The sequence below is a fragment of the Urtica dioica genome, chromosome 10, assembly GCF_054948205.1.
Source record: "Urtica dioica subsp. dioica isolate 48M chromosome 10, U.dioica_male_clone48M_v1_H2, whole genome shotgun sequence".
NCBI classification, from domain to species: Eukaryota; Viridiplantae; Streptophyta; class Magnoliopsida; order Rosales; family Urticaceae; genus Urtica; species Urtica dioica.
In genome coordinates this window covers 25,927,985-25,952,111 of record NC_142765.1, presented here as the reverse complement: position 1 = coordinate 25,952,111, position 24,127 = coordinate 25,927,985, and the positions used below count along the sequence as shown (strand labels likewise).

The 24,127-nt window shown below is 36.5% G+C and overlaps 4 protein-coding genes across 5 annotated transcripts; 2 read left to right on the top strand and 2 right to left on the bottom strand.

Annotated features, from left to right (window-relative positions):
• Positions 1-4,168: 4,168 nt before the first annotated feature.
• On the bottom strand, positions 4,169-6,716 carry LOC149384533 (PHD finger-containing protein 6-like). The gene is made up of 9 exons (XM_089628053.1): positions 6,708-6,716; positions 6,345-6,436; positions 5,902-6,257; positions 5,655-5,768; positions 5,307-5,577; positions 4,994-5,215; positions 4,798-4,916; positions 4,649-4,714; positions 4,169-4,578 (listed from the first exon to the last, which is right to left on the bottom strand). The coding sequence occupies exons 1-9, from the start codon at positions 6,714-6,716 to the stop codon at positions 4,556-4,558; spliced, it is 1,272 nt and encodes a 423-aa protein (XP_089484179.1). The 3' UTR covers positions 4,169-4,555.
• Positions 6,717-8,651: 1,935 nt separating this feature from the next.
• LOC149384532 (cellulose synthase-like protein H1) lies at positions 8,652-13,118 on the top strand. The gene is made up of 6 exons (XM_089628052.1): positions 8,652-9,263; positions 9,664-9,762; positions 10,293-10,406; positions 10,504-10,713; positions 11,308-11,943; positions 12,582-13,118. Exons 1-6 carry the CDS (start codon positions 8,652-8,654, stop codon positions 13,116-13,118), a joined length of 2,208 nt encoding a protein of 735 aa, XP_089484178.1.
• A 769-nt stretch (positions 13,119-13,887) lies between these two features.
• On the top strand, positions 13,888-17,934 carry LOC149384531 (cellulose synthase-like protein H1). The gene is made up of 8 exons (XM_089628084.1): positions 13,888-14,506; positions 14,637-14,726; positions 14,840-14,953; positions 15,261-15,470; positions 15,702-15,816; positions 15,916-16,094; positions 16,513-16,854; positions 17,321-17,934. The coding sequence occupies exons 1-8, from the start codon at positions 13,928-13,930 to the stop codon at positions 17,864-17,866; spliced, it is 2,175 nt and encodes a 724-aa protein (XP_089484210.1). The 5' UTR covers positions 13,888-13,927; the 3' UTR covers positions 17,867-17,934.
• A 2,675-nt stretch (positions 17,935-20,609) lies between these two features.
• On the bottom strand, positions 20,610-23,391 carry LOC149384530 (uncharacterized). Of its 2 annotated transcripts, none has more exons than XM_089629349.1 (3): positions 22,914-23,391; positions 22,678-22,768; positions 20,610-21,311 (listed from the first exon to the last, which is right to left on the bottom strand). In XM_089629349.1, exons 1-3 carry the CDS (start codon positions 23,227-23,229, stop codon positions 21,065-21,067), a joined length of 654 nt encoding a protein of 217 aa, XP_089485475.1. In that variant the 5' UTR covers positions 23,230-23,391; the 3' UTR covers positions 20,610-21,064. The 2 variants fall into 2 exon arrangements, with proteins under 2 accessions (XP_089485475.1, XP_089485474.1); XM_089629348.1 differs by having other exon boundaries at positions 20,610-21,308; positions 22,672-22,768; positions 22,914-23,387.
• Between the last annotated feature and the right edge of the window lie 736 nt (positions 23,392-24,127).

The window sequence follows — 24,127 nt, the reverse complement described above, 5'->3', positions numbered from 1 at the left end:
AGTGCAGCCATAATCCAAGCTTTTCCTTAACTTGCAGCTTACACATTGTCTATGGTGATTTGGTGAAACATATGTCCCGACTACTTATATTTTATATTATATCTCCAATTAACTTGTTTTGTATGAACAAGCACTAATGGACATTCAGTTTCGGTACAGATTGGAGGCTGGTTTGCTGAGAAAGAAATCTTGCTTTGAGGGTGATTACAACTTTTTTTTTTAGATTGTGCATTTTTTTTGTATTTAAATTTAGGTTGCGTCTGATTTCTAACAATTACTTTTTCTGTGTCTCTTCATGTCTAAGAAAAAAAGATCTAAACTTCTACATGATCTTTTTCAGGTACATCAGACGTAACCGGGTCATCAGACGAAGAAGACTTTGCTTCTTCAACATGATCGTTTTCGGGTACATCTTTTTCAGCCAAGCTGCTTTTTTTTTTTTTTTTTTTTTTTTTTTTCATTAACAATCTTCTATGCATAATCTTAATACGAACTATCATATTTTCACCTTCGATTTCCTAGTTAGATACTTTCATGGATTACTAAAGGGATTAAACTTTCTTTTATTTTCAAGGTCTATTATTTTTTAAATATACAAAAAATTATTGATTAACCTCTCCCATACTGTTTTGGCTGGTTCTGAAAAATTTGTCTAGGATTTTTTTTTTTTTTTTTTGGGTAGAGGGGTTTAGGTTGTTGGGCCGGCCGAGTGTTTAGGCGTCTATTTTTCAGAATCTGTCAAAGCTTTTGGGGGATGTTAATCAATATCTATTTTTTTTTTTTTTAAACCTTCTAAAACTATATGTATTATATTTTTATGGCTTAAAATTACATATATGCATTCCTTTATGTACTTTCTGTGAAAAATGCTGATTAGGAGCCTAGGTGCAGGTATACGATAGTTCACTTATTATTAAGATTGTGCATTGATGTATTGTTACCGTACCAAAACTTATTGTTCAGCTATTATTTATTTGTCATCATATTACTATCTCACCCCTCAAATATGAACTACAAAGGCTTGATCCCTTTCTCTCTCCTAAAAAGAAGAGAAAAGGGTATGTAGGCAGCTCAATTATGAGTGCAGCCATATTTTTTTACTTTCAGATTCATGGAAGCACTAAAAAGATTTTTTCTTGGAGATAGAGATGATGATTGTTCTCCTCTTCATTTCAGGTAAAAAGATTGAGAAATTCCATTTATTTCATTTTTCTTGCTCTCTGGTTATTCCATTTTATAAACTGTGTCGCATTTATTTTATTTTTATTTTTTTGCAGGTCACCCAAATGTTTTTACTCTGAACTACTTAGTGGCTTGATCAATTGGTGTATCAATTGTTTATTTGTCTGTTTTCATAATTTTGTTAGAATAGAAAATTATAAGTAAATGCGTTATTCATGTAAATTATTCGTTTTTTTTTCTTTTTTTGCTCTGAATGTAAATTAGTCATTTGTTTCCGAATATTATGGGATCTATATATTTTGGATTCCTTTCAGCGAGACAACGTTCTGAGCAACAAAACTTGAGCGAGGCGAAATCAGACCTTTTTTTAATTTACTATTCATTATTTAATTAAAAGAAAAGTAGGGAGACGATAAATAATCAGAAATGCTACAGTTTTCATTCTTCGTTTTTTTTTTCCCTTAGAAATGTTACAATTTTAGTGTAATGTATATTTGAGTTTTGACTGAGCTGCCTACTTACCCTTTCCGGGATTTTAAACAAAAGTCTGGTCACTTTATTTTAATATAAAAGCCACCACAACTTTGGTTAACACACAAAACCAGTTGTAGTAAAAATGACCATAGGGTTCTTTCTAACCAATAAATTGTTTATTTAGGTAGGTAGATAATTTTTCTTAGATTTTTGTAGCTATTGTGATTTTACTTTGTGTATCTAAATATAGAGTCTTAAGTCTTGTATTCTCTGCTTAGCCCGAGGGGTTTGAAGCTTTTTAGTCCATTTTTGAGCTTGTGTATCAAGGCCTTGGTGTCTCGGTTTTGCTTTGCTGGTGGGCTCGCGTGGTAGATAGGCCTACGATCCTGGGCTTTGCATTTTCGTTTCATCTTTTTGTTTTTTTTTTTTTTTTTTTTTTTTACTTTTTAGAGAGATTTAGAAGAATGAGAGAGTTTGAGAGTGATTTGTGAAAAAAGATGTGAGAAATAATGGTGTATTTATAGATAAAAAAAATGAGGGGGTTAAAACACAATTTTTTTTTAATTTTTGGGGGTCCAACGTTCAAAAAAGGGTAATTTTTGGGCTCCAACGATCAAAAAATTTGAGTCATTAGATCTCCAACGGTCAACAATCTAATAGCTCGATTAAAAAAAAAAATTCAACCGTTGGAATAAAGAGAAGAGGGAGAAGAAAACACTTTTTTGACTTCTCTTCTCTTTATTGCAAGGAGAATATAATTTTATTTCCTCATTTAAGGAGACAAGAAATTTCTCTTCCCTAAAAGTAAAGAGATGGAAAGAGAATTCCCCATTAATTCTATTCTCCTTGTCCACGTTTACCTTGGTCCGAGACTTCGTCCACGGAAAAAAGTCCAACGTATTGGATACAATTGAGCCAAACCCATCACAAAAAGAGAAATTACCGCAATTTGTTGACATGTATAAATTAACAAATGACAACACTGAAAAAATTTATTGATTGGTAGAGATAAATGTCAACAATCGACATGAATGGTTGACATAGATGACATGAATTGTTGACATATTTATCATCAAATAATATAATTTGTTGATATTATTTTCATCAAATCCACACCGTTTTCAGTTGTTTGTCAAGTCAACAAATCTTTAACGCCAAACTCGAAGATGAAAACCATTTCAAAGAGTAAAACAAAAACGCAACCCAACTAGGAATGACAACGGGTACGGGTTTTAGCGGGTACACCAATACCGGTACCCGTACCCGCCTATTAAAATACCCGTTAACCCGTACCCGTTAACCTGGTCTTCCCAACAGGGCGGGTAACGGGTGCCAAAATTGAGCACCCGTTAACCCGTTTAAAAAAAATAAAAAAAATAATTATTAATAAGAATCAAAACAACAACCTACTCATTATGATGTAATCTAATGTTTTCTTAAAAAAAATATCTAGTTTTTTTCCTTAAAAATAATTAACGGGCGGGTTAACGGGGCGGGCGGGTTTAACATTTTCGTTACCCGACCCGTACCCGCTAAAATACTAACGGGAATAAGTCAATTTTTAACACCAAATACTTTTTATAAAAAAAAACCACATAACAGATTTTGTTGAATTTGGTGTAACATTATTAGTCAGACACATTATTTATTATGTTGAGAGGTCACAAAGTTCTAAATAGAGAATTAAGAAATTTAAAAAAAAAAAACATGAAGAAAAAAAAAACCCACTCATAAAATCAATAACGGTTGTAATTCATCTCGCACATATACGAAACTGGTGAGCACTCCAACCCATATCAAAAAAGGTTTCAATACTTTAAAATTACTGCTAAAAAATTAGGAGCACACGGCTTCTTTCCGAAAAGTTGAGAGCTGATTCCAGCGGAAATCGTCGGAGAGATTCTATTTGCTCAGATCGAGGGTGATTAGCTTCAGGAGACTCCAGAGAGAGAGAGAGAGGGAGGAATATCGATCGAGATCGCGATGAGCTCTGAGATGACGACTGAGAGCTATTTATAAAAAAAAAAAAAAAAAAAAAAAAAATAAAAGTTTGACCGAGGCTATTTTCGATAAATTAAAAGTTACTTGGGAAAACTATTAGAGAATGAAGAGTTGAATTATATTTTTAATATTTTATATAGTTAGATTATAATTTTAATTGAGGATAGTCGTGCTATTTCAGATTGTTTATTCTTATTTTAATGTGAACAAGTTATTTAAGTTGTAATTTCGTTATAAGCTATTTAGGCGCATTGGATTTCACAAAGAAAAGTTTAATATGAAAGGATCAAGAGACTACAAAATCAAAAATTTATCATTATTTTGTTCAGAAAAAAAATAGTAAAATGACATAAGTGTCGCTTGTATAATAATTCACTATATATTTTTTTATAAAGAAAAATAATGTGGTACTACGTGAGAATTAAAAAAAAAATTATATAAATATTGTCGAAACTCGAAATTATCACACAACAGTTGTAGGCAAAAACGATGGTACTATTTGTCATGCATCATCATCAGTATTTGTGATTAATACACTTAAGTCCATAATTTAGTGCCTTAAAAAAATCCATAATTTGTAGGCAACATATTAATTAATATATAATGTGCTAATGACGATGATTGTAAATAAAATCCGGCTTAAATTGATACTAGAAGTCTCGAACACGTGTGGAACACGAGGCTTAGCATGGTATAATAGTAATGAGAAATAGCCTATACTGATCTAATTTTGCTAATACTTAATAACTAAACATATTGTTATAATAACATAACTATATATCCAACGTCTCGATACTTTCAAGTTTCAACCCACATCTCTTCTTCTATATCCTTTCCTTAGCGACTATAATATATATAGTTAGTAGTTCTGATCAGATGTTACCAAACTCATTGTGGCTCAGTTCTCAATCTCTCCAGTTCCTGCTAAAACACCAACATGTAGTTATAATAATGGAGGACATGAGAGGAGTGACAATGTGATGAATATTACCTGGACTGGACACAATCTGTTTGCCTTTACTTGCCTTCTTTACAAGTCCCCACAAGAAGTTGTTCACTGAAATCAAAACCACAACAATCACACAGTGACTGTGAAGATAGTGACAGAGAAAAAAAAAAAAAAAAAAAAAAAAAACTCACTCTCTCTGTCCGCTTTGAGCTGCTTGGACGTGAAGATAGTCAGCTCGTATTCGTCCACGCCACACGCCACGACCGACTCTTCGATCTCCATCCGCTCGAACAGCTTGTCGTATCTCGATCTACAACCCGATCGATCAAACACATATCTCACTCACGAAACGATTGCGAAATTCACAAGTGGGAAAACGAGACGTACGTGTCGGAGGCGTTATCGGACGGGAAGAAGTACAGCCCGACGTGGTCGAGGCACAGGTCACCCAAACACTTGGCCCGAGGAATCATCTTCACTTGCAGAATCGGAGGAAGTTTTTGCAAGACTCGATACACTTGGCGATGGACTTGGGTCGGAGTCTGAGCCTGGAAGCTCTCGATGATGATCTCCGATCGAGAACTAGAGTCGACAACGCTTATACCACCCCTGAAAGAGAAAGAAGCTATGATAACATTGAGTATCCGAAAAAAGAGCCAAAAAAGAAACGAGCACGCGAGCGAAGAGACAAGTTACAGACTTCCAAGTTCCGTCCGAAGAAGGAAGATATGCGCCGTAAAAACTGTGCAAATCTTCTAACCGTGCACCCAAACGATCATCTGATGAAATTTCATTTGGGAGAGCTGTATTATCACCCGGAGTGACATTAAGTGGTATCTGTGGGCTCGAAGCTTTGACCTTCTGACTCGACGTGTCAACTGTTTTATCACTCGGAGTCGGAATGACGTGGAATGGCAAGTCACTCGATGCTTTGTTGACATTCTGACTCGATGTGCCAAGCGTTTCGTTCCCTGAGAATGAGATGATCACAAACACAGAAGCAATGCTAAGTGCAGAGAAGTCTGTGTCACCTAATCAATTGGACCACCTGAACGAATAGGAACGGGCGAGACATTAGCCTCGGAAAATCTTGGAGCATTGTAGATCTCCGTTATAGCCTTCTCGCGAACAGGCGATCTTGCAGAGCGCAATGACGTTGGCGCTGAAGTAGAGATCAATTCAGAGACTCGTATAGCATGTAATCAATTACATTGCACATCTAAATACAAATCAGAATTCCGGTTTTATTGGTTTGCAAATCGTTTTTCGTTTTCGTTTTCCAACGCAGTTTTTACCTTTAGCGAAACTCGGGGTTGGGAAAGCGTGTCTAGACAGAGAAGCAGTTGGTTTTCGCAGCCGGTCGGGGAAGAAGATCTTATTGCTGAAACTCGAGTGCCTGTATCTCTTGGGAGACGCTGACGTGGCGCTCCCCGAGGCGAGCCTTATGACCTCATCGTGGCCGATGAACTTCACTTTTCGGGTCGGCTTGAGATGTTTCCGAGGAGTGAAGTGGCGCTGGAACGACGGCACAGCCTTGTCTTCCTTCGCACCAGACTCCGCCGAAGCAATCATCGCTTCGTTTTCAGACACGCACGATTCGCAAATCCAATGATCCGCCGGCAATTCTGGCCGGAGAACCTTCATACAGTAACTGCATTTTAAAAAACATTCATTAACAGCTATATGTTTGTAGTGAAAAAAAAAAGCGAGAAGGCCGAGAGTTTGCGAGATTCCGTACACGTGCTCGTTTGATTCCAAGCACCGAGAGCAAGTTGCGATCAGATATTCGGATTCTGCACCCCCATAGCCACATACTTGACATACCTTTTTCTGAAATTTAAAAAAAAAAAAAGAATAAAGAAAAAAAAAAAAGAGAGAGTGAAAAAGCCAGTATGGCCCAGAAGTTGTGATACACATGCCAAATGAACCACCTTTTGAGTCTCTCAGTGTCCCAAAATCACTCTCACTGCTTCTATCACAAGTGATTTCAATATATTTGTGCTATGCTTGGTATTTATGACAATGGGTCACATATAATTAATTTATTACATTGCTGACAATATACAGCCATCCCAATGTTGATACCTTGGGACATACATACCATAGCCATATTTTATAATAATCAGTTATTTCGTTCTCTTTCTCAGGTCCCAACACAAGAAAACGAATCGAGATTACAGAACAACAGTTAATATATTACAATACAGACAAAAAGGCGAGTATTATACTCGGACAAAAACCCATTTTTGCAAGACGACTAAGAGATAGCACATTTCATCTACACAAACGAATAATGACGATACGCGAAGCTCAAGAAAAGAAAAGAAAAAAACTGAATGAGAAAGAAAAGGACAAAATGGGAGGCTCACCGCGTTAGTGTTGTTGGTCTCCATTGAAAGAGAAGAGTGTGGAGTTGTGTGTGACTGTATCGAATCGAGAGAACTGTCCTCTCTGAGCTGTGGTAGTTTTTTTTTTTTTTTTTTGAGCTAGTGGTTTCTTCTTTCTGCTATGCACATCATTTGTTTTACACGCAATGAAAAAGTATGGATAGCCGTGGTATTCATTCGGCAACAACTAGGAAGTCGGAAAATGTATTTTTTTTTTTTTTTGGGAGTGGCTGAAGAGTGGAATAGCTTTTCCGTTAGGGAATTTTATTTTGTAGTTTGTACACCTCGTAATGCGAGTAGCAAAAATTTTGTTTTTTTTTTTTTTTTTTTAGATAATAGTAATAATTGATATGAATGAACTCTTTTTTTTCATCAATGAATGAAATTGTTATTTACCCACTTTTTTATGAATTTTTATCATATTTTGTTCACAAAAATATCCCTCCAAATTAATATATATCATTGTAAACATTTTTTTTTATCATTCTCATATCTCTCTCGATTATCAGTCCTCATTCCTCCAACGAACTCCGACAACCGCAGAAGAATACCCATGGAATCAGTTATTTTATTTTTATTCTAAATTCTATCATTGAAGAACATATATAATTTAATCAATATTCAAAGGACAATATCAACTCTCTTTGGAGTAGGCAGCAAATAATCGTGGGCATTAGAAGCTATTGGAGTTCTTCGTTAAAGTATCTTCCTGTTGCTTACTGGAACGGAAATTTCTGTTAGCTTATTGGTAGAATTCTTAATTTAAAGGAAGCAAAATTTCTGTTAAGCTTATTAGAATTCCGTGCTTTTGATAGCTTCCGATTATATGATTAAAAAAAATTAAAAAAAAAATTTATTAAGTGGCAAATAATAACAGTCCTTAGATGTTTGATTATCAACCGTTCAGAATTTTTTTAATTAAATTTGAGGCCCAGATCTCCGAATTTGATATCATATTTGGACTCCTTGAAGACCCTCGTGAAGTTGTGATGCATTAATATTGATCGTACGTGTTAGATCAAAGTCGACCGATCGAATTTAGGTGTTCATGAACATTTAAGGATTGGCAAATTGTGAGAAAAAAAAGGTCCAAGATCGCTTATGTTAAATTTGAGTTTGGTACAACATTTTTTCGTCGAGTAATCAATATTAATTGAGATATTAAGTTAAAAAGTATAAATTTTGGTATAAAAAAACGTATAAATAATTATAATTTTGATATTAAGTATAACAATATGAGTAATTTAAATGAAGTATTGCTCAATTTTCACTTAGGAGCGAAGTTTTACCACCGGCTTAAACCACTAGGGCCTAGGCCATCCATTTAAGTGGTTGTAAATTTCTGATTTAAGGAAAAGAACTCTCCGAGACCCATTTTTACCCATTTTGGTAACAACTCGGTCTTCACGACTCCTCTACCTACTCCCATATACCAAATTAATGCACAAAGCTTAAATTTTATCCTGAGTCAAGTCAAACATTTCAGTATAAATGCGCAACAATAAAGTATTTTTAAAATGGTAAAAGTCATGTTACGTGGACCAGTAAAATTTTCAATTTTCCAGTTCAGTATAGCTAGCCAGGGCTATAAAAAGACAAAGACCAAGAAGCTTTTTTTTTTCAAGCATTATCGTAGAGCATATCATATGTCAAGCCAAATGGGAGAGGCATCAAAAATAATAGTAGAGTCTTCGAGTGTGTTGTGTGAGAAAGTCCCCATAAAAAACAAATGGAAGAAAGCGATATTGCTGACAGAGTTAGGGCTGTTCGTGTGCGTGCTGGTCCACCGCGTGGCTAGCCTGGACGAGCAAGGGTTGGTCGGGCTAGTCGCGTTGGCGTGCGAGTCAGTGTTCGCCGTGGAAGTCATGTTCTCGGTCTCAACCTGGTGGACCCCAGTGGACTCCAAAACCGACCCGGGAAAGCTGTTGGAGATGCACGGCAAGAAGGGCTTGTTGGAGCTGCCACGTGTCGACATGTTCGTGACCACGGCGGACGCGGCGGCCGAGCCGGCGATCATGACGGTGAACACCGTGCTGTCTCTGATGGCGGTGGAATATCCGGAGGCTCACAAGCTCGCGTGCTACGTCTCCGACGACGGTCACTCTCCGCTGCTTCTTCACGCGCTCGCCGACGCGTCCTCTTTCGCTCGCCTTTGGGTTCCCTTTTGCAAGAAATACGGGGTTCAGCTCCGAGCGCCTTTCAGGTACTTTGCCTCCGATCACACCGACGTCTCGTCGCCGGAGTTCCGTCGCCACTGGGCGGAAATGAAGGTACGTATGTAATGCATATCATAAATTCATAATATATATAACAGCACCAATATGTATGTATGTATATATATTAATAAAAAAATTGGTTACGTAAGCCACCTAAACTATATGAATTGTAAATTAGTCAACCTTTGGTAAATAATTTGTAAATAGCCAACTTGCATACGTGGCAAGCAATTAACTACCTAAAATATATGTTTGGTTGCTATAAATAAGGCTTTTATTAATTTGTTAATAAGTTTTCTTGACTATTTATAAGAAATTAACCAAAGTTGGGCTATATCTCAATCCACTATATCCGTGTGGCTATATAACTTAATAACCCTATATTAATATATATATATATATATATATATATATATATATAGATATATACACTAAAGTTTTAAATTGGACGTAGGGTGAATATGAAGCGTTGGCACAGCGTATTAAAGATGCGTCGAAAGGAGACTTATTTGTCGCCAATACAGAAAAAGGAAATCACCCCGCCATTGTTAAGGTTTTTATTGTTATTTTTTCTTACGTACCCACAACTCATATTCCCATTTTTTTTTTATTACAACTGGGTCTACACGACTTTATTATAGCCTATTATTATTTGATCAATACACACAGGTTACGTTCATTTATGTGTTGTCGTAATTTTCTCTCTCTTTCAAGTCATATGTATAGTAAATAAATACGAGCAATAGAATAACTAAGAACGGTGAAATCAATTTGTTGTGACGTTAACTAGTAAAGTCGATCTCTGTGACCCTTTAATATTCCGCTTAAATTTAAGAAAGATAAAAATAAAAATAAAGGGAGTAAAATCTTCACCCAATCTAAAGTTTGTTCTATAATGCTCAATATTATGAAGTTTAGATTTCATTTTATAGATAAAATTATGCATATTTGATTTAATGCTAGATCCACTTACAAGCTAGGTCTCCAACGTCATAAAAAATTATTCAAAGCTAGCCCTTTTTGCATATACTGTATATGGCATATAACATATGTATATTGACGTATGGCATTATTTGGATTAAGGTGATATCGGAGAACAAAGGAGATCCAGAAGGGTTGCCTCAACTAATTTACGTGTGCAGAGAAAAGCGTCCGAATCATCCGCATCACTATAAAGCCGGAGCTATGAATGTTTTGGTGATTAATTATTACTATATCATTACTAAGAATAATTTTGGATAATTAATTAGCAAGCTTATTAACTGCTTATACAATTAATGATGATGCGATGCAGACTCGAGTATCGGGGTTGATTACAAACGCGCCGTATATGCTTAACGTGGATTGCGACATGTATGTCAACAATCCGACGATCGTTCTTCAAGCCATGTGTGCCTTCATTGGCCTCAAGCCTCAAGACTCCGCTTTCGTCCAATTCCCTCAGACTTTTTATGATGCTCTTCAAGACGACCCTTTTGCAAACCAAATGAGTACCGCTTTTGACGTGAGTACTATTATTATTATACCACATCATCAATCAATTAATTATTTTTTTGTTAAAAAAAAGTGAAGAATTATGACATAGAATATTTTGATTGGAATGTGTAGAATAGATGGAGATATGGATTTATTATAGACCGTATAAATATATTGAATAATGAAAACGACATAGATTTATGTGATCACGTTATTTCAAACCAAATCAGAGCATAAGAAGGAAGGAAAAGAAAAGCTTTACAAAAAATCAAAAAAAGCGAACACCATTTCACAAATTATTTTTACTAGAGAAACTTCAAATTTCCAAAGCTCAAGTCATCCTTATTTTCAGGAGTTAACAAAATCCCCTCTAAAAAATATTTATTAAAAAACAACAAGATATTGATATTCAATAATCAGTATATTAAAAAGAAACAAGAAAAAAGAATTAAAACAAATCAACCATAAGGTCAATACATATTATAATCCAATCATTATCTCTCTCATATCCTATGCATGTAATATACTGTAAGTACTGTATCAATGTACAGTGAATAATACTGAAAGCATGCATGGGCTTACGTAATTGATTTACGTGCATGCAAAAATTAATAACAAACAGATGGCTGGTCATGGCATGGCCGGGATTCAAGGGCCACCGTACGGCGGCACAGGCTGTTTCCACCGGCGAAAGCGAATCTACGGCTTCTCGATAGATCGCAACAACAACAACAAGGACACAACTCGGGGCATGAATCTCAGGAAATCTTTGGGAGATTGCGACGAGCTCGTGGACTCGGCGGTGAACATCGATCTCGGGACTCCTCGGCCGAGCGGTGATGACTCGGCGGTGTTGGAACGCGTGGCGAGCTGCGACTACGAGCGCGGGACCGCTTGGGGGAAGCAAGTGGGCTGGGGTTACGAGTCTCTCGTCGAGGACTTGCTCACGGGCATCAGGATCCAGTCGAAGGGATGGAGCTCCGTCGGTCTCATGCCCGACCCGCCCGGGTTCATGGGGATGGTGCCGGGTAGCGGGCCCGCGACCCTGGTCCAGCGCAAGAGGTGGACCACCGGGCTGCTCCAGATTCTTTTGAGCCCGAACAGCCCGATTCTCGCCTCGCTCCGCGGGAACCTCCGCTTCAGGCAGTCCCTCGCCTACACGTCGCTCATGATTTGGGGGATCCGACCCATTTTTTACATATCCTACGCTGTTTTGCCTGCCTACTCTATCATCGCCAACACATCTTTCTTACCCAAGGTAACACAATATGAATCCAAATCCTGTGTCCTATTTTTTTTTTTTTTTTTTTGTCTCTCTTTATACTCTTCCAATAAAAATACAAAAAATTAAAAAAATAACCAACTTAAACGTTTGATATTGCTAAATAACCAATGTTTGATAAATATTAGGTGACGTGACTTAATATATGGCAGTGACTATTTACTTAATATTTACGTTTGTAAATATATAAAATTGGTTATTTTCCTAATATTTAGTAAACCTTGACTATTTAGCGATTCTCAATGTTTAAGTTAGTTATTTTGCTAAATTACCCATAAAAATAAGGGTACATTAAATATATAAATTTTTTGGAGTTTTGATTTGCCACATTTAGCCGATTTTTCTACATCCGTAAATTGACTAAAATACCCTATCAAAATGTTGACTATATACAATACGTTAGCTATTTATCTAAAAATTACAAAACATTGACTAATTAGAAATTACTCTAGTTTTAATTGAATAGTTTGCTAATTATTTGTACAAATAAAATAGACTAGTCATCAATTTTATTCAAGGAAAATAAAAAAAATGATTGAATATTCTCATCATGAACGTACAATTTCTTGTATTATCGTTAGTAATTAATTATTGGCATGTACATATAATGGCAGGTTAACCAAGCGGCTATGCTACTATTTGGGGGTATATTCATGACCCATCACTTGCATGCCATCCACTCTTATCTCTCCATAAACCAATCCATCCACACCTGGTGGAACAATCATAAAATGACTCTCATATTCTCCACCACGTCCGATTTGTACGGAGGTTTGAGCTTCGTGCTCGAGCGTCTCGGGATCTCCGACATCTCTTTTGACCTCACGAGCAAGAACCAATCGGATTCCACCGACGACGTCAACGCCGCAGCCGACGCGGGGCGGTTCACGTTCGACGAATCGCCCATGTTCGTGCCCGCCACGACGGTTTTGCTGCTCAACATGTTCGCCTTGGCATTGGCGTTGTTTAAGCATCGAAGCCCCGAGATCGGAGAGCTTTTTTCGAGCGTTTGGGTGGTGCTATGCTTTTGGCCGTTCGTCAGAGGGCTGTTTGGGAAGGGAAAGTACGGAATTCCATCGTCCACCTTATTCAAATCTGCTGCCTTTGCGTATGTTTTTGTGACTTCATGTGCACGACCTTTGTTCGTTTAATATCTTGATGTCAACAAAAAACATTAGAGAGAATCATGTTTTGGAATAATAAGAATTCGAATAATGCATAAGAATATAATTGATACCAACTTTTGTTGAGTCTCTATATTAGTCCAGAGGTTGAATATGTTATCAAGATTAATGAAGGGTGTTTTGGGTATTTGATCATCGTTAATTTATGATAATGATTATTTTACAAAATTAACAAAATCTTGATTATTCAACAAAATTTAAATTTGATATTGGCTAGTTAGCCATGGCTTACAAACTTATACATTTAACTGAATTCGGTTGAAAGTCAAATTCATCTTTTTTAGTCAGTTTAATAATGACTAACGGCTAATTTACAGTAAGAAACCAAATGTTAGCTAGTACGCAATATTTACTTAGCTTAGTACCAAATAAAAATAAAATTCAAATAAATTAAAACTATATATCCTTTATAGACTAGAATACATAAGTCCTGGATAAGTTAAAAGGCCACACTGCCCAAATTATTAATAACCATTGCAAAAACTTTTATTTTGTTAATGCTTTCAAAAGTAGTGATAATTTTGCAACCACGCGGCTTCTAGAGCTTTGAAAGTCGGTTTATGGCAACTCTCTCTAGAGAGACACTAGTCACAAAGAAGACCATCCATCCACGACACGGATAAGATATACAAATGTGTCAAAATTGTGTCCAGTAATAATCCATATATACATATATATATATACACATATATATATATATACATATATATATATGTATATATAGGTAACGTCCAAGTTTATAATCGAGTACAAGGCTCTTGGCGAGCCCTAGAGCAATGAAGCCTGATTGTTCTATTTTGTGTGAAAAAATAAGAATAAACAACAGATTTGAAAACCTGATACAACTCATAAACTTGCTCTTGATTTTGTACGTGGTGGCTTATCGGGTGCGTACTCTCTCCGACCCCGAGCACGGCTTGCCATGGCTTCTCGCCTTGCTCTGCGAGTCCTGGTTCGCGTTCGAGCAAGCCCTCTGGATTTCCACCACGTGGAAGCCGGTGGAATTCGAAACACATCCGGAGAGGCTTTCGGAGAGCCGCGGGGACGAGTTTCCGGCGGTGGATATGATGGTGACGACGGCGGATCCGGATTTGGAGCCGGCGATTATGACGGTGAACACGGTTCTGTCTCTCATGGCCGTGGAATATCCGGCGGATAAGATCGCTTGTTACGTCTCCGACGACGCCGGTTCTTCTTTCCTTCTCCGCGCTCTCGTCGAGGCCTCCGAGTTCGCTCGCCTTTGGATTCCGTTCTGTAAGAAGTACGGCGTTCGAGTCCGAGCGCCTTTCAAGTATTTTGGATCCGATCGCTGCTCTGACGACAACGTGCCGTCTCGGCACTGGAAAGACATGAAGGTGATAAGAATTATTTTTGTTGTTAAGTAAGTACATGTGATGATCTTCATTAATTAGTTCCTAACAGTTTTGTTTTACAAGTAATTATTAAGAAGTGAAATCGGTGGTTTTTGGAATTTTTTGCGTACAGGATGAATATGAGAGGCTTTGTGTGAGAGTTGAAGAAGCAGCCAAGGGAGTCGTGGATACGGATAAAATACAACACCCAAGCATGGTCAAGGTTTGTATGTATATGATTCGTACATATTTATTTATTTGCATTATATACGTGGGGCTCTTCTGATCAAAGTTGATATTTATTTTTTTTGTAATGTGATGAATTAATGAATGAAGGTGATATTGGAGAACAAAGGAGACCCAAAAGGGTTGCCCCATCTAATTTACGTGTGCAGAGAGAAGCGTCCAAATTATCCGCACCACAACAAAGCCGGAGCTATGAATGTTTTGGTAATTATTATCGGGTCCATTAGAAAATTTATCAGTTTAAACGTTTGACATTGTTAAATAACCAATATGTGGTAAATCTTAGGTAAATAGTCAATTTCATACGCAAATTTTAAGTAAATAAGCATTTTTATATATCAAACGTTGACTATTTATGTAAGATTTACGTCTGAAAGTAGCTAATTACCTAAAATTTACTAAACGTTGGTTATTTAGCAATATCAAATATTAAAATTGACTATTTTCTGTTATTATTAATTAATCACCTAGTAGTAATTATTTTGGCTAATTAACAGTAATATGGATGCAGGCTCGAGTATCGGGGTTGATGACGAACGCGCCGTATATGCTTAACGTGGATTGCGACATGTTTGCCAACAATCCGACGATCGTTCTTCAGGCCATGTGTGCCTTCGTTGGCCTCAAACCTCAAGACTGCGCTTTCGTCCAGTTCCCTCAAGTCTTCTACAACATTCTCAAAGACGATCCTTTCGGCACCCAAATGACCGTTGGTAACGAAGTGAGTGTTGTTATTATCGTTTCGTAAATTTTATATAAATAGTCATAAAAATGACGTGACATTCCTGGTTTGCCCATTTCATTGAAATAAAAAAAAAAAGTGGGGTATTTAAGTCAATTTACACGCGTAAATACATGGACGTAACTATTTACTTAAGATTTACGAAACGTTGGCTATATAACAATGTTAAACTGTAAATATGGATATATAACTTATGAACCCAAAAAACAGATTGTTGGACGTGGGATGGCTGGGATCCAAGGACCACTGTACGCAGGGACAGGCTGTTTTCATAGACGCAAACTCATTTACGGTTTCTCTCTTGACGATGATATTCACCCCCAACGTATGCCATTAATTACTTTAATACTCATCATCATTTTATTTCATTTCATTATTAGCTGAATACTATTAATTAGTTCCTACATAAATTAAAATTAAGCAGTGGAAGAGTTGAAAGAATTGTTTGGAACTTCGGTGGAATTCGTGGGATCAGTTGGTGAAGTTGTACGTGATGGACTGGTCCACCGTATTCAGCCACGTCCTCTTTCAATCCCCGCCGTCGAAGCCGCCACCGAGATTGCCCGTTGCGATTACGAGCTTGGAACCGCTTGGGGTAAAAAGGTAATTCTGTTCTTCAACTTAATTTTTTTTTTATTAAACCCTTAGCTAGTAAAGTAAACATGCATTATGAGATGAGTAAAGAGTTCGACGACTCCACAAAATGTGGTTAGACAGAATCCCATTCTATCGTCCAACCTTTGCTCAATTAATGATCAGCCTAAAATCACTTTCACACATTTGTTCATTAATTAGCACTTCAATTCAAATGTGGTTCAAATAGAATCCCATTCTATCCCAAACTCTGCTCAATTGATGATCATATATCCGAAATATCATCATTAATTAACTAAATTATTAGCTCTCCATTTCCATGTTACGTATTAAAAAAAAATCTCATTCTATCCCAAACTCTGCTCAATTGATGATCATATACCCGAAATATCACACTTTCATTGATTAATTTTTTTTTTTTTTTCAGGTTGGGTGGGGATACGGGTCGTTGACCGAAGACGTGTTGACTGGGATAAGGATTCATTCCAAAGGCTGGAGATCCGTTTCGCTGATGCCCGACCCGCCCGGGTTCCTCGGGTTAGCGGCCACTAGCGGGCCCACCAACTTTGTCCAAAGGAAGAGATGGGCCGCCGGAATGCTCCAGATCTTGGTGGGACCCGCCAACCCGATGCTGCTCGGTGGAATCCAGCTCAGGCAATCCCTGGCTTACACGTGGATCCTCTTGTGGGGCCCACGCTCCATCCCAGAACTCTGTTACACTCTTCTACCTCCCTTCGCTCTCATCACCGCCTCACCATTCCTACCCAAGGTTCTATGCTATTTTTTTTTTTTTTACCATTTCAAAGTAAATTCATCATAAACATTTTTACAAGTTTTTTTAAACCTCTATTAGAAACTAATTTAATAGGAAAATAACAAAGAGAGCTAAATTTCAACGGTTATATATAGAATGTTGACATCGTTGATAAGAATATTAGTACTTATGCATAAGGTACATTAGGTAGATAAAATATCACCACCGTATATAAGTTTACATAGAGGGGTCAAACAAATTATTTACACTTGACTATTTAGTATCTAACTAATTTTAAACAATTTTTTCCATATTTTATATGAGTTTCAATTGACTATATTTAGTTACAAGCGGGTTGAAATACACTTAAAAATCTTTTAGAGTTAAAAATACGATTAAAGTCGTGTGACTTTCTAAAAAGAGTTGCCAATCTAAACATGTGTCTTAGAGAAATGACACATAATAAATAACATTTGTGCAGGCTCATGAACCAGCTATGGCGATATATGCTGCCCAATTTTTGATTCACCACCTATACTCTCTCTACTTATATCTCAAGTGTGGCCTATCAGTCCGATCCTGGTGGAACAATCTCAGAATGGGCAAGATAGCCACTTCATCATGTAACTTGTTCGGATCACTAAGCTTCGTGTTTCAACTCGTGGGTATTTCCGACATTTCCTTCGACGTCACGCAAAAGGACCAATCGGAGTGCTCTGTAGAAGACAGTGCAAGCGCTGGAAGGTTTACTTTCAACGAATCTCCCATGTTCGTTCCCGGAACCACGCTCTTGTTGCTTCACTTGACGGCCTTGGCGATGACCGTATTATCGTTTGGGCGTAGGAACATGATCGTCATGGAAGGAGAGGTGTTATCGAGCGTTTTTGTGGTTTTATGTTTTTGGCCGTTTCTGAAAGGGTTGTTTGGAAAAGGGAAATATGGAATTCCCACCTCAACAATAGCCAAGTCTCTTGCGTTTACGTTTCTCATTCTGCCATTATGCAAACACGCCCAGCTAGCCCTTTAATTTACTCATATACTGATGTTGTGTTGAGTCACTTCATGTGGCCATTCTTGTGTTCCAACATATTGGGAATAAAATAATATTCGGGAAGAACGTACTACCATCAAAATAGAATGATAACCCAATAAACCTTATATGGTGAATATCATATGTAGCCAATGTCATAAACATCAAGACTCAAGAGATAAGAATATTGATGTATATGCATGCAAGGTTAGATCACCATATGTATTATGTAGAAGGGTTTTACGGACTTTCTAACCCTGCATGATATTTTTATTTTCAGACTTTAAGACAATGCATGAGCCATAAGCCATGTTGTACTCGACTATACAGATTTTATCATGACAAATGAAAATTGGGAGAAAATGTGAGAGAATGAATAAGAATTCTCCATAGTGTTTTAAAGCCAAAACATTTTTTTTTTATAATAATATCCAAAACAAAATTTGACGTGAGCATAATCAAATTTTTGGATTTTTTTTTCTCTTACGCCCGTGTTAATCATTTTGTAGGATTATTATTGTCAGTACATTGTCACTTTTAATTAGTTTTAGATTTCGTCATACAATTTTCCTTCTTTATCTCAAAATTGTCACTATTAATTGAGTTCGTGAACATGACATATAAGAGTGACTTATAAGTTAACTAAATGAACTATATCCAAAAAAACATGCGTAATATTTTTTTTTTTAAGAACTAGCATATCATGCTTTACCATCAAATAATGTAATCAATAATTAATGAAATGGATCCATAGACATAAAACATGTTGCAGTCTAAAATTATATAATTCAACTAGATCGATATCATCATATGATATAAAACTACTAAAATGTGTTCCTTTTCTTAATAGATTAGAAAATACAGTTTGATGTCTTTTCAAAACTACGCTTACAAATATTACAAAATTTTCTATAGTATGTCGTATGATTAAGTATAAGTGTTGTTTTTATGTGATCTTAACTCTAAATATATAATCTTGATTATCAATCATTGATATGTGGTACCCACACTCTCTAACTAATATTGGTCATATTATATACATAATTGTATTGTCTCACTCATAAACTAAACAAAATGAAATTTTTAACGTCCTCATCTCATTTAAGATCGTATGAGATTTAGATGCAGACTCGCAAACCCATTATGTAATTTGATCGATGGGTTCTACTATGTTTTCAAATTTTAAAGCCCAAAACAGATAAAAAAAAAAAAAAACAGGGAATTAGGAATACTAGTAAAATTGAAGACTTTTTCCAACATCAACCAAAACATAATTAGGACGGATATATTAGTGGGCCCCGTAGATGTAATTTAACAAATCTATAATTTATTGAGATAGATGTCAAATTATTGATTTATTGACATACATATTAACAAATTATGGGTATGTTGACATACATGGATCCATTAATATATACAATTATCTTGAATATGCTTTTTGTTGATTTTGAGAAAACTCTTCAATTTTACTAATATCCCTATCCAAATCCCAAAATAATATCCAAAAATTCATATTCTTATTTGTCAAAACAATGAAATTCAAAATATTTTAAAAAAGCTACCATTTTTCGATCAACAAAGGCAAAGGTAATAAGGCCATCATATACCAAATGTGCATTTACCAAATGTGCACCTCCAGCTGATATTATCAGGCAACATCTCTCCTTCCTTGCTCCATCTTAAACATCTTACTCACTTGAACTTGAGCTACCATAACAACTTTGACGAGGGAATCCGGATTCCGAGCTTCCTTGGTTCTCTTGTGAGTTTAACACACCTTGGTCTAGATGGACCATTTGTGGGAATGATTCCGCCCCAACTAGGAAATCTTTCCAATTTGCATCATCTTCTCATTGGATGTGATGATGATGGCTCCTTATATGCCAACAATCTTGACTGGCTTTCTGGCCTTTCATCTCTAGAGAATTTAGTGATGAGCCAAGTTAACCTCAGTCAAGCCTCCAATAGTTTGCTGCAATAAACAAGATGTCTTCACTCTCAGTCTTAGTGTGTTCGAATGTGCATTTACATATCTTGAATGTGCATTTTTAATCACGAAGAGAAATTATATGTAGAAGGTCTTCCACGAATCATTCTGACGAAACATGAAACTTGTCAAATATATAGTTCTGTACGCACAGCAGTTAAAATGTCTCAATATATCCTGGAGAATATTGCAAGACATCTTGCCGAACAAACTTGCATTAAAAAAGAAACCAACAACACACGTAACGACAAGGCCTACATTTTCACTTCTTCTAAAAAAGTGTAATGAATTTTAATTTTATTTTCTAAGTCCTAAGTATTTTAATTTTTTTTAAGGCCTATTTTTTCCCCCCTAAGACCTAGATATATATTGACCCGCCCATGTAAATGAGACAATAATCTCCACAATTATTGCTAAGGTGTATGCTATATGGCCTTTAATTCCGATCAGATCCGTGGGTCAATTTGAATCCATTACATAGGCCAGAGATGATAGATTATCACGTTTATTGTTATGACATGTCCGTTAAAAGTCTTGTATCAGGTGAAAAGCACAAATAAAATACAATAGAATAGATTCTCATTTGTTATCTCAGATTTTCCTTAATTTCCTGTTTCCAACATATTTCCTCTCAAGTGATAATAGTGACATAAGACTACTAAAACACAATTTACCGTTCATGTTAACATGCTTCACTGGCATTCATCCATACTCATACAAAAGAAATAGATAATCCATAAATAAATTAATAGATAAAAAGAAAGATAAATAATTGAATATTTAATAGAGAAAGCAACGTTTCGAATAAGGGAGATACTCTGAGGAGAACATAACATGAAAGGCCAACTACGACCGTGGTCCCTAGCTCGCTGATCATTAGTGTCTCAATATATTACCTTTCGGCCTTAACACACATCCACACACAATATATTACTAATAATTATATTTATGCTCCTCCAAAACAGACATAAATCTCTCCAACTTAATAGATGACGTAGAAACTAGCTAAGTACTAGATCGATGTACAAAAAAGAAAAGGCTGAGATTGGAGTTGGAGTAAGATGCATAACTACTAGTACACGGCTACCATGAAAAACATCCATAAGGAAAAAAAAAAGAAAAAAAAAAAGAGAGGTCCCAACTCCCAAGTCCAAAAATAAAAAAGGATAAAAAAAGAAGAGATGATTAACTAATTAATAAATAAAGCTTTAAGCCCCCCCAAGAGAATAAGATGAGAGTAGGAGGACCATAATGAAAATAGGGAAAAGGAGGGTTGGGGTGGCGACGGTGGCGGCGCTATCGTCCATGTTGGGGCCGGTGGGACCCATGCCGCCGAGGATGCCGGAGTTGGGGGTGGTGGTGCTGTACGGGTTAGTCGAAGTCGTCGACGTGGACCCCGGCATTGTTCCGGTGCTGCTCGACACAGGCACTGTTCCCGTGGTGCTCCCACCGCTGTTGCACGAAACAACATTTGCATGATTAATAATATGTAATAATAATGTAAAGAAGAAAGCTGTATATCCAGCTAGATCCCAACTTCTTAGTACTCTACTAGATCAATCTTTAGATTCTTACACCCCCACCACCACGTGAGTCCCTAGTACATGTCTTCTTTCTTGTATCATACATAACATTATTACTCTTCGTTCATACTCATACAGGGAAAAGAAAACGGGAAAAAAAAAAAAAAAAAAAAAAACGAATAGTGTCATCTATTTTCTCATTTCATCACCACCACAAGGTTGGTCATGAGTCATAAATTAATAATGTATGTACGGGACTGGTAGTGGAACACTGGAACAATGCTCGAGCTAGATTGGTCGATAATAAATCTCAAAAATCGCATATTTCGAGGGAGGAAAATATATGGTCTGGTCGAGTCAGTCTGTCACGCGCCACAATGCGGACAATTATCGATGGCCACACCACCACTACTTTTTTTTTTCTTTTTGACTATTTTCACTCTCACAGTCATTCACAAAATTACAACACTTCACACATTTTCCCACTCTTTATGTCTTTGATTCAAAAATCACGCTCAAAAGTATCTTCTATGATTCTATCTAATAAGCTGCTAAAAACAAAAAGAAAAGGGCACAGGTTTTTTGAAAAACCTTATTTATCCTTTTCAGCTGCTACATGTTCACCTCAATCTCTCAACTTGAAAGTCTCGCAGTTTCTCGAGTTTTAACTTTTAACTGTTTATTTATATTATATGAGTTTCTTCTCTATTAAAAAGAATTGGATCCCAAGGAGAGTATTTAATAGAATCTTTCAAGCTAGCCTATAAGCAAGGGAGGGACATCATTATGCAAATACAAAATTGGTCAAAAAGACCACATTCATTCCACATTGGACAAAAAGCAACCGCATATTCATATTAAATTTTAAAACAAAAAGCTCAAATCTTTTACTTTGTTATCATTTTATTAAAAGTATACATATAAAAAAAAAACGAACTTTATATCAAATATCAACTATCTAGACTAATCTAGTTTCTGTGGAACTCAAAACAAAACAAACACACACACACAGTCACAGACTCACAGCCAGCTAGCTATAGAGCCTTACTTGCAGCAGTTAATACGTAACTTAATACAGGACCCTTTAACGACAGTGTACTATTCAAAACAATAATCACACAAAATTCAAAAAAAAAAAAAAAAAAAACACCGAGAGAGACAGACACACACACACACAAAAAAAAAAAAAAACAGGCGACAGTAGCGCATTAAAGACAGCTTTACAAGTTGCAAGTCGGAAGAGACCAAAAAGACCAAAAAGCCCTTATGGTGATAGACAGTAGTAGAGTTACCTGGTGGTGGAGGAGCTTGAGCTAGAGCCGGAGCCGGAGCCGGAGGTGGAGGTGGAGGTGGAGCCAGATGAAGGATAAGGACAAGTTGAAGAAGAGCCTATAAACAAAACAAAACAAAACAAAACAAAAAGAAAAGAAAAAAGAGTGTGAATATCATATATATATATATATATATATATATATATATATATATATATATTGTCAATGATAAAAAAAAGAAAGAAGTTGGGGTGGCGTAGTACTGGGGTTAGATCCGGTGAGGGTGGCGGCGCCGGCGAAGTCGCAGGAGCCAGTGGCCTGGGACTTGCGCTGGAAGTAGGAGTTGACGGCGTAGGAGCAGTGGGCGAGGACGGTGTTGGGGGCGAAGCACGACCCGGACGTGTGGAGAGGGTTGCAGTCCGCCCCGGCGCCGCACGCGTAGTCCAGCGTCTTCTGCAGCACGTCCTGCCCCAGGTTGCTCTTGCACACGCACCACGCCCCCTCCACGCCTGATCTGCTCACCATCGCCCACGTCAGCACGCTTGCCAAACCTATTATTACAACATTACCACCACCCATTCTTTGAATTTGAACTTGAAGAGACCACTGAGAGAAAGAGAGAGAGAGAAAAATGAGTGTGTGTGTGTGTTTCTTCTTTCTTGTGTCTATGCCTTCTATGCTTTTTCTGCTTTTACAGGATACGTAATTTTTTTTAAATGATAAATGAAATACCACTCCTGTCGTGTCTACCGTCCGATTGAAATCCCTTTTGTTTCTTCTGTCGCTGTCTCTGTTTTTTTCTTTCCTTTTTTATATAATAAAAAAAAAATAGTCAATTAAATCGTTTAAAAATAACATGATATTTTCTGATTTGTTCTTTCGTTAAAAAAAAAAAAAAAAAAAAGAGGAGTATTTACGTAATGTGAATGTGGTTATTCGACTAGGATTTATGAAAAAGTGTGAATGGATATTTTCTATTTTGTACCGTTTATGTTCCACTATTCATTTCCCTTTTCAAGGAAAAAAGAAACATGACTCTGTTACTTTCTTGGGAATCACTAACCAACCGAGCCAAGCGCGTGCTTTCGCTAACACTATAACCTAAACTATATATTTCACAATGACAAAACAACTAAAATGTTTTAATCCTAAAAATAAAGTTTAATCAGATTACGACAAAAAAAAAAAAAAAAAAAACCGAAATACTAAGAAGCTTATTGGTACTCTCATAAATTGTAACAATTTTTTATATTTTTTTATAAACATATTGAAAAATATTATCAAATTATACATATATAAAATGGATAAAGGGATGATGTAGACTTGGATTATAGGAAGAATGAAAAACAGTGTCTTAGTTTATTACAAAATTATTACAAAGATCGATTTTTACTTTCATTTTAAACTGATTATTACAAAATTATGCATGCATATACAAAGGGTTTTAGCTTCCCGAAACAAAACGAGAAACAAGTCA

Bases quoted from the DNA above. Each gene is read 5' to 3' on its own strand.
- LOC149384533 (XM_089628053.1), bottom strand. The intron at 5,578-5,654 runs GTGGTCCAATTG...TCTCATTCTCAG, and splicing joins GCCCGTTCCTATTCGTTCAG to GGAACGAAACGCTTGGCACA. The intron at 4,579-4,648 runs GTAATATTCATC...GTGTTTTAGCAG, and splicing joins ACAGATTGTGTCCAGTCCAG to GAACTGGAGAGATTGAGAAC.
- LOC149384532 (XM_089628052.1), top strand. From the start codon at position 8,652: ATGGGAGAGGCATCAAAAATAATAGTAGAGTCTTCGAGTGTGTTGTGT. The intron at 9,264-9,663 runs GTACGTATGTAA...AATTGGACGTAG, and splicing joins GCCACTGGGCGGAAATGAAG to GGTGAATATGAAGCGTTGGC. The intron at 10,407-10,503 runs GTGATTAATTAT...GATGCGATGCAG, and splicing joins CCGGAGCTATGAATGTTTTG to ACTCGAGTATCGGGGTTGAT.
- LOC149384531 (XM_089628084.1), top strand. From the start codon at position 13,928: ATGAAGCCTGATTGTTCTATTTTGTGTGAAAAAATAAGAATAAACAAC. The intron at 15,817-15,915 runs GTATGCCATTAA...AAAATTAAGCAG, and splicing joins CGATGATATTCACCCCCAAC to TGGAAGAGTTGAAAGAATTG. The intron at 16,095-16,512 runs GTAATTCTGTTC...TTTTTTTTTCAG, and splicing joins GAACCGCTTGGGGTAAAAAG to GTTGGGTGGGGATACGGGTC.
- LOC149384530 (XM_089629348.1), bottom strand. From the start codon at position 23,229: ATGGGTGGTGGTAATGTTGTAATAATAGGTTTGGCAAGCGTGCTGACG. The intron at 22,769-22,913 runs GTACTACGCCAC...TTTTGTTTATAG, and splicing joins CCTCACCGGATCTAACCCCA to GCTCTTCTTCAACTTGTCCT. The intron at 21,309-22,671 runs GTAACTCTACTA...TTCGTGCAACAG, and splicing joins TCAAGCTCCTCCACCACCAG to CGGTGGGAGCACCACGGGAA.